We start from the raw sequence: 14,591 nt of genomic DNA on the forward strand, positions 1-14,591 counted from the left end.
AGAAGTAAAGCTGTCACTGTTTGCAGATGACATGATACTATACATGGAGAATCCTAAAGATGCTACCATAAAACTACTAGAGCTAATCAATGAATTTGGTAAAGTAGCAGGATACAAAATTAATGCACAGAAATCTCTGGCATTCCTACACACTAATGATGAAAAATCTGAAAGTGAAATTAAGAAAACACTCCCATTTACCACTGTAACAAAAAGAATAAAATACCTAGGAATAAACCTACCTAAGGGGACAAAAGACCTGTATGCAGAAAATTATAAGACACTGATGAAAGAAATTAAAGATGATACAAATAGATGGAGAGATATACCGTATACTTGGATTGAAGAATCAACATTGTGAAAATGGCTCTACTACCCAAAGCAATCTACAGATTCAATGCAATCCCTATCAAACTACCCCTGGCATTTTTCACAGAACTAGAACAAAAAATTTCACAATTTGTATGGAAACACAAAGGACTCCGAATAGCCAAAGCAATCTTGAGAACGAAAAACGGAGCTGGAGGAATCAGGCTCCCTGACTTCAGACTATACTACAAAGCTACAGCAATCAGGACAGTATGGTGCTGGCACAAAAATAGAAATATAGATGAATAGAACAGGATAGCATGCTCAGAGATAAACCCATGCACATAGGGTCACCTTATCTTTGATAAAGGAAGCAGGAATGTACACTGGAGAAAGGACAGCCTCTTCAATAAGTGGTGCTGGGAAAACTGGACAGGTACATATAAAAGTATGAAATTAGAACACTCCCTAACACCATACACAAAAATAAGCTCAAAACAGATTAAAGACCTAAATGTAAGGCCAGAAACTATCAAACTCTTAGAGGAAAACATAGGCAGAACACTCTATGACATAAATCACAGCAAGATCCTTTTTGACCCATCTCCTAGACAAATGGAAATAAAAACAAAAATAAACAAATGGGACCTAATGAAACTTCAAAGCTTTTCCACAGCAAAGGAAACCATAAACAAGACCAAAAGACAACCCTCAGAATGGAAGAAAATATTTGCAAATGAAACAACTGACAAAGGATTAATTTCCAAAATTTACAAGCAGCTCATGAGGTCAATAACAAAAAAAACAAACAACCCAATCCAAAAATGGGCAGAAGACCTATATAGACATTTCTCCAAAGAAGATATACAGATTGCCAACAAACACATGAACGAATGCTCAACATCATTAATCATTAGAGAAATGCAAATCAAAACTACAATGAGATATCATCTCACACCAGTCAGAATGGCCATCATCAAAAAATCTAGAAGCAATAAATGCTGGAGAGGGTGTGGAGAAAAGGGAACACTCTTGCACTGCTGGTGGGAATGTGAATTGGTACAGCCACCATGGAGAACAGTATGGAGGTTCCTTAGAAAACTACAAATAGAACTACCATATGACCCAGCAATCCCACTACTGGGCATATACCCTGAGAAAACCAAAATTCAAGAAGAGTCATGTACCAAAATATTCATTGCAGCTCTATTTACAATAGCCCAGAGATGGAAACAACCTAAGTGCCCATCTTTGGATGAATGGATAAAGAAGATGTGGCACATATATACAATGGAATATTACTCAGCCATAAAAATAAACAAAATTGAGCTATTTGTAATGAGGTGGATAGACCTAGAGTCTGTCATACAGAGTGAAGTAAGTCAGAAAGAGAAAGACAAATACCGTATGCTAACACATATATATGGGATTTAAGGAAAAAAATGTCATGAAGAACCTAGGGGTAAGACAGGAATAAAGCAATAGACCTACTAGAGAACGGACTTGTGGGTATGGGGAGGGAGAAGTGTGAGCTGTGACAAAGCGAGAGAGAGGCATGGACATATATACACTACCAAATGTAAGGTAGATAGCTAGTGGGAAGCAGCTGCATAGCACAGGGTGATCAGCTCAGTGCTTTGTGCCCGCCTGGAGGGGTGGGATAGGGAGGGTGGGAGGGAGGGAGACACAAGTGGGAAGAGATATGGGAATATATGTATAACTGATTCACTTTGTTATAAGGCGGAAGCTAATGTACCATTGTAAAGCAATTATACCCAAATAAAGATGTTAAAAAAAAAAGAGTTATGTACCAAAATATTCATTGCAGCTGTATTTACAGTAGCCAGGAGATGGAAACACCTTAAGTGTCCATCATTGGATGAATGGAAAAAGAAAATATGGCACATATATACAGTGGAATATTACTCAGCCATAAAAAGAAAGGAAATTGAGCTATTTGTAATAAGGTGGATGGACCTAGAGTCTGTCATACAGAGTGAAGTAAGTCAGAAAGAGAAAGACAAATACCTTATGCTAACACATACATATGGAATTTAAGGAAAAAAATGTCATGAATTACTTAGGGTTAAGACAGGAATGAATCCACAGACCTACTAAAGAATGGACTTGAGGATATGGGGATGGGGAAAGGTAAGCCATGACAAAGTAAGGGAGTGGCAATGGACATACATACACTACCAAACGTAAAATAGATAGCTCGTGGGAAGCAGGCGCAAAGCACAGTGAGATCAGCTCGGTGCTTTGTTACCACCTAGAGGAGTGGGATATGGAGGGTGGGAAGGAGGGAGACGCAAGAGGGAAGAGATATGGGAACATATGTATATGTATAACTGATTCACTTTGGTATAAAGCAGAAACTAACACACCATTGTAAAGCAATGGGATACAACAGTACTGGGATACTACTAAACAGTACTGGGATGCTACATGGGATAAAACAGTCCTGGAATGGAAAGAAAGGTGAGAATTATTGACTGAAAAAGTTGCAGAATGACGTGTACCTAACGGTCTTATTTTGTCGTGAATGTGTGTTTATGACATTATACATTTCCTGAGGGAGGCAGGGGCCTTGAAAAGCTGAAAACCAAAGGGCAAATAAATACAATTATTTTGGTGAATATGCATAACCTACTGAAGTTGAAGATTTGCAAGCCTAGAATACTATATAATAGCAGTGTGTGAGTGTGTGTGTGTGTGTGTGTGTGTGTGTGTGTGTGTATGTGGGAGTATGTGGGGGAATTACCGCTATATGTATCTGTACAGATGAATCTCACAAGCATAACACTGACCAAGGAAAGCAAGTCACAGAAAGAATACAGAGTAGAATTCCAAAAGTTAGACAAGTGTCAAAAACAGGAAAAACTAACAACATATGGTTTGGTGATATACACGTGATAAAAAACACTTTAAAAAAACAAGAGGACAATTAAAGCAGTTTACCATAATGGTTACAGCTGTGGGAAAGGAAGGGGAGATGGATGGTGGTGCACCCAGGGAGCTCCTAAGGTACTGGTAATATTCTGGTAGTGTTCTTTTTCTTTAGGTGGGTCATACATACGTGCCACTCACTTTGTTATTGTTCACTGAAAGAAAGAAATTAAAAATATGTATACATACACACACATATATTTCATTTGTATGTATGATATTCTGTAATAAAAAATATCCTAGGCCACACTGTAAAACTGCCTACTCCATCAGTCCACCACAATCCTTTGAGACATCGGGGCTCTTCGACATACAACATTATTTCCAAACTTTACTATGATAAGCAGCTTTAAAATAGATGTCATCACCCTTGTAGCTTTTTACCTCTATTGAATGATTTTTCTCACAATAAATTCTCAGATCTGGAGTTACTGAGTCTAAGGGAATGAACATATTGACAATTCTTAGTACGAACTGTTACTCTGCCAAAGTGTTGTCCCAATTTATAATACCATCAGCATTTCAACTGAATACAACTTCATCCACAATTAGTGATTACTCCCTTAATTTACTGTTTTTAATTATCAGGTTATTTTGCACTTGACTATTAATCAGAAAAAAATATTTTCCCTGAAGTTTGTTGACTATTTGTAACCTCTCTTGTCTGTTTACACTGTCTGCCCATTTACCTGTAGAGATCTTGACATTTTTCATATAAATTTGAAGGTATTATTTTTATGTAATTAGTTCTTTGTTATGAGTTGCAAATACTCCTACTCTGTTTTCCTTTTTCTTTTAGTTTGCTATTTTTCAGAGTAGATGCTATAATTTTTTATATATTCAAATATTGCCTTGTGTTTCTTGAGATTTCAAAGAGGGAAAGTTATCATTTCTCTACAGATCAGATGACCCAGTCTATTCCCACTTTATAGTTCCGACTACACTCAAAGAGACACCCAGATTACTGGCAGAAAGTCCAAAAACTGATCATATAATAAAAAAAAAAAATAAAGGAAGTATTTCAATTCAGTGGAGAAAGAATAGATCGATGGTGTTAGAATAACCAGCTAATGATTTAGAAGGAAAATACCCTCATATTCTACAACAAAGTACATTTAAGGTGAATTAAAATTTAAATGTAAAAAATAAAATATTAAAAAAGAAACTAAGCGTCAATATTTACTTAATCTTGGAGGGGAAGGCTTTCTATGCATATCTCCAAAGGCAGTAACCATAAAAGAAAAAAACATTTGATAGATTTCACTACGTGAAAATTATAAAGTTTCATACATGAGAAACCACCATAAAAATAGAAGGCAAATTTACAAAATATATGACAAAGATTTAAAGTCTTTAGTATATAAAGAATTATTACATGTTGAAAAGAAAAAAACGGCACAATAGAAACATGGGTAAGGGCAATTTCCAAAAGAAACATAATTGACCAATATACCTATTAAATAGTCAACCTCACTTATGATTTGAAAATGTAAATGCAAACAAGGAAATATTTTTTTGGCTATGATGTTGCTAGTAATTAAGAATAAGACATTCATAGACAATGTTGAAAGACTATGGGAAAATAAGCATTCTCATACTCCGCTGGTGAGATTAGACTGGCAAACTTTCCTTAAGGCAATTCATCAATACAAATCAAAAGCTTTACGTAATCACCTCTATAATTCAATTTAACAGTTACAGTTCTAGGTATTTATCCTAAGGAAATAATTAAATACGTACAAAAGATTTAGGCACACCATGTTCATCACAGCCTTAGTTTATGAAAGTGAAAAACTGAAAACCTTAAATGTCCAACAAAAGTTGCTAATTTAAATAAATGACAGGACATTTATAGAAAATAATATTTACTAAGCATCTACTTAATATGACATTTAATAAACTTTTGGAAATGACATAATCGTAAAGATGAAGAACAGATTAGGGGTTGCCAGGGTTTAGGGATGTAGGTAGAGGGAGGTGTCCATGGCTATAAAAAGGTATCATGAAACTGTTTTGTATCTGGATGTGACACCAATCTTCACGTGATAAAACTGTACAGAACTAAACACACACAAGTACATGTAAAACTGGTGACATCTGAATAAGGTCACTGGGTAAGGTCAATTACCTGGTTATGCTACATGTAGTTATGCAAGATCTTACTTACCACTGGGGGAAGCTGGGTGAACATATACAGGATCTTCCTATATTACTTCTTACAACTGCATGTGAGTCGAATTATCTCCAAATGAAAAGGTTTTTAAAAAGACACTGAGGAAGAAGATTTGATTAACATGGAATGATGTTCATAACATACTGTGAAGCGAAAAACAGAATAGCATACACACATCTATACACACAGGTCTGGAAGTATATTCGTAAAAGTGTTAGTTATTAATATTATTTGTTAATGACACGGCTCTTGGAGGGAAAAGATACCACATCTACTCTGTCAATTAAGATGCATCCATTGCAAGTGCTGACAATTGTTGACAATTATAGGAACCAAAAGAAGAGTCAATTAAAAAAAGAAAAGCTTCATAAACAGAACAATGAGTCTCATACTTGATCTTGAAAATTCAATTTATAAGTGCATAAAACTAAAAAAAAATTTTTTAAAAAAGACAAAATGGCAAACCCTCCCACATGCACAAATAGCCTATAGCTGACTTTTAACAATGGTTTTATTTCTGTGGGAAATTACGTATCTTGTAATCAGTGAATAATTCCTAGGGAAACAGATTATCACTTGAAATACGACTGTATTTTCTGATCCCATTTCTAGCCATTACTTTAGTGGCTGATTCTGTTTTTTCAGTTTTAAGGGATAAACACAACCAAGTCATTCAGTTCACCTTCATCAAAAGGTCTGCGAGTTGACAGATGTCATGATGCTGTCAATAATGAGTTAACACCACAAGGCTGTGCTGGAATCAGGATTTTAATGTCAACAATGGTAACTCCCCAAAATGAAGCAACTGTCAACTGCTAAGCTAGAACACAATAATCTAATCTTGAGAGCATAAGGTATTTTTTCACATGGAAGAATCCAACCAGCTCAATCTAATACCTAGCCAGAGCAACTCCAGTCTTAACAGTTTGACCTTGGTCAAACTTAACTAAGCCTTAGGTTCCACATTTGTAAAATGGAGATAACAATAAGCATCTAACACGGCAAGGTTACTGTGAGAATCAGATGAGATAATGCATTTTAAGGGCTTAGCATTGGATTCAGCATAATAAATGCCAGAAATAATTTCATATATTTAACAGTGTGTTGTACATACTAAATTTAATTCTATGTCCTCTATTTGGCCTAGATAGCTCATGCCAAAGTAACATAGAAAACTAAGAATTAGAACACAACTCAGCATCTTCCTAATATGCCTGCTATCCGTATGTAAAACCTTCTTTGTCTGTACTTTAGCTTGTGCAAACTTTTCCATAATTATTTTAAATGCATATACAGAAAAGCAGTTTAACCAATGTGCAAATTCAGATCACAGATACATGATCCAAAACAGTTGAAAGCAATACAAAATGACTAAAACTGCCATTAACCAAAAGCCATTGTAACTCAACATCAACACTAGGCTGGACAAAAAAGATATGTATGAACACTACTCGGGAGAAAACGCAGATGTTGGTACTTTTGTAAATGTGATATAAACCAAATCAGTCAAGCGGTATGACATTACCCACTTAAACTCTTGGTAAAATCTAATATGAGATCAAACACTCATGTGAAGCACTACCCTGGCGAAAAGCTGCCCCTGGTCTCTTCATCTATTTTCAAACTATTTTTTAAATAGTCCCATTATGATAACATGATAGCTCTCATAATCACACTTGGAGAAATCAGTATCTGTGATAAATTATCATCTCTTTTTACACTGCCCTTTAATAAGATTATTAGAAAAGCAAAAAAGAATAAATCAATCTTTCAAAGTAGCCCTATTTTGTTGGTCACAACTAAATATCCCCAAAATGTTTCCAATCTCTCTAGCATATATATATAATACATACGTGTGTATATATTGACATATATGTGTATATATGTAGTTTTGTAATATACATATTAATATAAACTGGGAACTGATGATTTTTAGACTATTTTACTTTTTAAACCATTTACATACACAGCAGGCACAGCCTAACTTTTCAGTGTAAAGACTGTAGTGAAACTGAATAGCAGATGATTTAGCATGAGTAACAGTTCAATTACATGGAATTATAATTGTTTCTGTGCATTGGGATTTTATATGAAACATGAGAATGTGATGGTGAGCAGCCATGTTTGATTTTAATTGCTGTAGCTTGAGTTCTCCAAAACATCATGAGGATACTGGAGAAAATGAGAAAATGACGTGAGGCATGGGAGATGAAAATGATGCTGCGGAGAGAACTCTGGTAACAGATGCGCCTCTCTCTGAGGGACTGGCTCAAACTTATGATTTACAGGGAAGCATAAGCCTCTCCAGAGAGTCTTCTCCAGAGTTACATAATTCCCTTTACTTTTCGAGGTATTGAGTGCAGAAAATGCATACTTTTCCATCAATAAATGCCTGAAGAGTTGCAAAGCATTTTTCAGAACAGCAAAACCTGTAAGCTCTCTTTAGCTCCTTCAGCATTCTTACACTGACAAGGAAGAGTTTCATACTATGCCTCAAACAAGACAAATCTGTTCAAAACAAATGACAAATAATGCAAGCTGGTGAACAAAAGAGTAAAAGAAAAGAAAAAAAAAGGAAAGAAAACTGTCAGTTAAGAAGTCTGATAGAAATAGTGGTAACAGACACACAAAGGTCTTTCCCACCAAACGGCCAATGGGAAGAGGAGGAAGATGACTCAGACACCTGAATCTTTCCACTGCTCTCCATGAAAACTATGAGCCTTTCCTTGGAAGCATTCACGTAACAGTAGTGATGATAAAAGCACCTCAGTATGGTATTATGGGCTATAAAAATCAACTATGTTTTCTGAGCACTTACTAAGCATTTTACAGAATTATTCCATTGAATCCTCAACACAGCTCTGTGAGATTTATTCTCTTTTAGAGATGAGAAAATTGAAACTTAGACATTAAGGAACATGTGTGAAGTGGCACAAGAGGCATAGCTGATTCAAACACAGTCTGTCCCATTTCAGAGCCACCTTGTCAATCACTACACTATGCTCTCAAATGAGATACATACATGTCAAGGTAAATAAAACATATGTATGGTATAGCATTTGTAAAACCAAATGACTTTTGAAATATTATTTCATTCCTACTCACTATGTTATTCAGTTAATCAATATTCTCTAAACTTTAAAACATTTTGCCCCTAGCCACCCCCAAAATATATATGAATATATGTATGTGTGTGTGCTTCACACAGTGATACACACATGAAATATATGTTTCATGAAACTATACTCATCCTGGGACTTCCCTGGTGGTCCAGTGGTAAAGAATCCATCTTCCAACACAGGGGATGTGGGTTCAATCCCTGGTCGGGGAACTAAGTGGGCAACTAAGCCCGCACAGTGCAACTACTGAGCCCACACACCTCAACTAGAAAGAGAAAACCTGCACGCCAGAACTAGAGAGAAGCCCACACACCACAACAAAGAGCACGCACACCACAACGAAGATCCTACGTGCCGCAACTAGGACCCAACACAGCCAAAAATAAAAATAAATAAATAAAATATTTTTTTAAATGTTGCATCCAGGGCTTCCCTGGTGGCGCAGCGGTTGAGAATCCACCTGCCAATGCAGGGGACACAGGTTCGAGCCTTGGTCCGGGAAGATCCCACATGCCGCGGAGCAACTAGGCCCGTGAGCCACAACTACTGAGCCTGCACATCTGTAGCCTGTGCTCCGCAACAAGAGAGGCCACGACAGTGAGAGGCCCACGCACCGCAATGAACAGTGGCCCCCGCTCGCCACAAATAGAGAAAGCCCTCGCACAGAAACGAAGACCCAACACAGCCAAAAATAAATAAATAAATAAAATTTAAAATGTTGCATCCAAATAAAGAAAAAAACTATACTCATCCTTACTACATGTAATATATTCTAATACATATTCTATTCTACTTCTGTTTTTTTTAATGCTGGAATTTATTTCATGACCCACAAATAGGTGGCATCTTGCAATTAAAAAAAAAAACAACTCTGCTCTAGACTACAGGTTCACGGATATTTGGAAATACAGGCAGAGAAAGTATGGACATCCTCTGATATTAGAACCACACACAGGCATCCTGGGAGAGGATGAAATAAGATACATATATGAGAAATCACTTGGCAGAGAGTCTGGCATAAACAGGTATTTAGTAAAAATCAGTTTCCACGATACCTCCTACAACATTACTATCCCCCAACGTTTAGAGAAGTGAAGTTACTCCACCACCATCATAAGCATTATAGTCAATAAGCTGCTGGCCAAAGTTAACCACCTTAAAGTTTCAATGCTCAACTAACATCAAGAAATGGAGCTGTGCTACCTACATGACCTTTCCTGATGAAAGCAGCTTATCATTTCCAAGAAAATTTTTTTTTATGAACCATTTTGATAGAAAAATTTCTGAAGTATATCAAACACTGACTTGACTTCTTAAGAGGACTATACAGAATTGTCTTTTCTCAAGGACCCAGGGTCATAATTATGCACACACAATGGTAAATTTTAGAACTGGTAGATGCCTACCTTAGAGGTCACCTAATTCAAGTCTCTCACTTTACAGATGAACAAATTGATGTCGCAAGATGTTATACAATTTTCCCAAAGTTACCCAGTAGGAAGGTTAAGTGATTCCCATTATGCCATGCTGCCACATCGATTTTGGACTATGCTGAGCATGATCTAGCAAGGTAGTCAGGATTTAGGAGCAATACCCCTTGTAATTTACCCCCATATTTGTTATTTTTGTTATCTCACTTCTTTCCCCATAATCTTTAGCAATAAACTCTTAAATCAAAATAGGGTCTATGTGTTTGTGCTCTACAGGAAAAATGTTAAGCTAGTCTACTCCACAGACCATTTAGGGGAAGAATTCCAAAATATAATATGTGTGGTGTACCTTAGTAAGGAAAGGGATGCAGAATGAATATCTATGTGGCCTTCAGAAAGCAAGAAGGATGCAATGAAAAGGCCACATTGGCTTAGAACAGCTCTGAGCATGTGACAGTCAGGAACCCCAAACAGCTCCTCAGAATAGGCAACACAATAAATGTCACAAGGGCAGGGACTAGGTTCTCAGTAAATGTGGGTTGAATATTCTAAAAAATGTGTAGTCTGTCACTACACTAAATGGTGCCAGGTCATTGTGCTGTCTGATGTAGGTTTGCATTTTAGGTGTTTGTCTCTCCCCTTTCCCATAAGGATATGAACTGTCACTTATGTCTAATGACACCTCCCAAACATGGCTTTTGCAGAAATTGATAACGTTTCCTATATCTTCTAATAAGATGCTTCTAATACACTCTGAGCATGCTAGAATTTTCTAAAATAAGAAAGAATATGCTCTAAATAAGAGAATGAGGGATTCCTCTATGTAAGAAGCATGCCGATATTATCCCATAACTCTTGTAACTTCCATCTTGTCTGCCCTTTTGTTGAGTGGATGGCTCTACTGCGGGTTACAGATTACACAGGTTGCCAGATAAGTCACCTGCAGTGAGGTATTATGCTACTGGGACTATTTTTAACCTGCAACCGATGATACTTCTCTGTAACCCACAAAATTATCACTCAAATGTCTTTTTAAATGGCAAAATGTCTTTAAAATGACAACCATGCACCCAAACTGAAGGCCATTTTCTAGACACTTATTACTATATCCATTTTTAAAAATAATTGTCAGGATTTTTTCATTAAAATTTTTTTAAATTTTATATTGAACTCACTATATCTATTTTTGCCCTCTCCCTTGAGACTCCATTTGGTGCTCCTTCCTTATTCCATTTTCTTCTATATTTTCCATGGTTCAAGTACTTTACCTTATTCTTCTGCCTTTGGGTGTTCTAGTGATATTTCCTGTATTTTGTAATCAGGAGGAAATGGGCTTAACTAAGAAAATACATACAAAACTTTATTTTCCATAATCTCTTCAAAACATGATCTTAAGGAAACCGTTGTGTTATGAAGAATGAAAAGAAATACAAATTAATCAAGGTCAAACGAGTTTAAAATATTATCCACAGATTATTTTACTTGATAAAGCAATTGTCTCTTGATGACATTTAACTAGAACTAAATCTGCTAAAAGAAAAACTGCATCTCATAGCCTATTTCTTCATGTTTCTGATACATGCATGATTAATTCTGCTTTTGTTATTAAAACTGAATCTTTGAAACACTGATTTTTCTATGATTTACTCAAGCTAGTACATATAGTAAGGCAAACACATTTTAAAGACCACTTTCAGCAAACTATTTCAGAAGAGAAATATTCCAAACACATTAAAAATCATTCTTATTCAGTAGTGATTGGAATTATTGGATTCATTTATTTGGGAAATGGCTTTTATCCAATTTTTCCACTTTGACTTACCTAAAAACAAAGCTTCATATCATAAATTTAAAGAATGTGCTTGAAAAGTAAAAACGTGTTCACTAAGTTATATGAAAAATTTCTAACTCAAATAAGTTCTTCCCATACTTTGAGAAATAACATTACTCTCACGGAAATAAGTCTAAAATGAATCTTTTTCCAAATACACCAGATACCCCTGATGCAATTTTCTGGATCACTCACAGAATCTTCCTACCTCTATCATAACGGACTCTAACAGGATGGATGTAATCCATATTATGAACTGAACTAGAAGGCAAAATATGTCTCATATAAGAATTAATAGCACTTAATGATAAGAATTAGCACTCTTATCAATTAAAATTTGAATCAAGATAAGAAAAAGTATCTTAATGATTCCAAGTAATTTTTAAAACACCCTAAGTGCCAAGGTAAAACAACAACAAAAGAAGGCAATAACATAGGACCCAAGTATGGTATAACAACTATTCTAAAGTGGATATTGTTCTAAGTTTTAGGATAGACTGGAGAGAATAAATAGAGTCTGTTGACTCCTTCCAGCTCTCATCCAACATCTGTTCATAGCAGCTACAGCAAGGTTATCTGAAGCCATGCAGTTTTCAGGTTGAGAATAAACATGTCCTTGCTGTTTTGAAAACAATTACCCAGGTACAACTAGAATAAGATAATTTTTGGTTAGACAACACTGGAAAGGTTATCTAGTTCACCCTCCCTATGTTCATAAACAAGGAAACTGAGGCTCAGAGAGATTAAGTTCCTAGCCCTAGCAACTCACACAGCTAGTTAATGGCCAAGCAAGGTCTAGAACCAAGTTTTCCAAATTATTTCTATTAATATGGGTTAACTCTGAGGGTCAGAACCACTGATTCTCCTTCTGGTATGGAACTGACCTTTGGAAATTTACCGACTGTGTGGTCTTGAGCAAACTGCAACCTTTCTAAGCCCTTTTGCCTCCTCTGTATAGTGTAAAGAATACGTACTCTAACAAGGTTGTTGTGAGGATTATATACAGCTTGTAAAGTGCTTAGCACGTCGATTAGCAAATAATAAGCATTCGAAAATAAGTAGTTATTATTTTTACTCCCGACCTGGAAACATGGCTGCTCCTACTGTTTAAGAAGACAATGAACTGAATTCAACACAGTGGACAGGGTCTCAACCACCGGGGTTCCCCAGCCTACCACGTTCCGTAGACAGGAGAAAACCCCACCCAACAAATTATTTCACCCCATCTAAAATCCACCCTTTACACTGTTAAGAAAAACAAAATACCAACTGCTGCCAAATGTTTTCTGCCACGTGTTGTACGTGTAATTTGTCAACTATAAATTGCAGGGGGAGTTCTGGCACCACCCAAAACATGAAGAATAAATGATGGGAAAACAAGGGGAAGATAAGATCACACACCTGAACTGGACTCACAGACGCTTGTTCTCAGCTCATTTAGCTGTTGGTAGATAGGTGGGTGGTACAAAGCAAAATGATTTCTTTCAGCACCATAAAGCAGGAATAATGGCCACCACAACAAATTACAACCCCCTAGGCTTCTCAGCAAAACATAAAAGAATCCATTTCATCGCCTTAGTAAATTAAAACGTACACGGGCAACAAGTGAGTAACAAAATGTATCCGAGCTGCACTGCACCCTACGATTACATAAATATATGAAAAATTCCTATAAAATGGCGAGACAAAATGATGGGGAATATCACCTTGAAACTAACAAGGAGGAAATTTTGTCATGCCAAAGGTGTCTCCATTGACAAAATCCCCACCCTCCGTTCTCATGACACTGCAAACCCACCTCCCTCTAAGGAAATTACAGGAATCACCCGCAGCAACCAACCTCAGCAATCGACATCGAGCAGATCGACCCCTACTCAAATGGCGCTAAGCACCGCGGGTCCAAGCCCCTCCCTGCAGCTGCCAAGTCCCGCGCTGGCTCCAGACTACTTCCCTTCCTTTCCGTCCTCCCTCTCACGCTCGACCCCCAACATTTCTCGCCGACCCTCGCCACTGACAGAGAAGGTAGGAACGGGAAAGACTTCCTACACTTTGTCCAGGGAGTACCAGAGCCACACATACCCGTCCCTATTACGACCACATCAAACTCCGAAGGTAGATTATCCGCCATCTTGACAGGAAACGTGTCATGTGACTATTGCTTGTGGAAATGAGATCAAGTTAAGCATTGCTGGGGGTAGAAGGCGGAAGGGAAAACACTGCATTCTGGGTATTGTAGTTCCTGGGTGGCGGGTCCAGATAGGCGGCTACAGCATTGTATTTGAAATGTTGTATGCGAATGTTAAAAGCTCGATTCATTTTCCAGGCTGAGTGCAGTAACACTTTTAGCCTGGAGTTTTGGGGTAGAAAAGAGTTGTAGATTTTTACTCTGATGGCTAGGATGAATGTGGGAATACCTGGGAACCCCTTGACAATGATGAAGCAAGAATTGTTAGGAGACAAGGAGGGCGGAGTGAAATTGAAAGGGGATTGCTTTGTGAAAAAAGGAAATTTTCATTCCAGCCTGGAAACTGTTTGTTTCCCCCAGCATGTCTGTATTTTCGTTTTGGCCTGCGAGGCATAATTTTTCACACCAATACCTTCAAACTCTATCCCTTATCTTTTTTGTCTCTGTCTCCCCAATGAAAACCCACGAAAAATCTCGCCCTAGCTTCGCCAGAATGGAACCGTCATTGCATCTGCATTTGTTCTAGTTAGTCCGATCAGCCACCTTGGCCATATACGTATGCAAAATTAGTCTTGCTTTGCAGGAGGGAAAAAAG

At 37.1% G+C, this 14,591-nt stretch overlaps 1 protein-coding gene across 1 annotated transcript in view; it reads right to left on the reverse strand.

Annotated features, from left to right (window-relative positions):
- Positions 1-13,945, reverse strand: part of CHM (CHM Rab escort protein) — a 211,080-nt gene extending 197,135 nt beyond the window's left edge. Inside the window, exon 1 of the mRNA XM_065900805.1 lies at positions 13,891-13,945. Coding sequence (XP_065756877.1) covers positions 13,891-13,939 — 49 coding nt within the window. The 5' untranslated portion in view covers positions 13,940-13,945. The remainder of the gene's footprint in view (positions 1-13,890) is intronic.
- Positions 13,946-14,591: the final 646 nt, after the last annotated feature.

This window comes from Phocoena phocoena, chromosome X (assembly GCF_963924675.1).
Source record: "Phocoena phocoena chromosome X, mPhoPho1.1, whole genome shotgun sequence".
NCBI classification, from domain to species: Eukaryota; Metazoa; Chordata; class Mammalia; order Artiodactyla; family Phocoenidae; genus Phocoena; species Phocoena phocoena.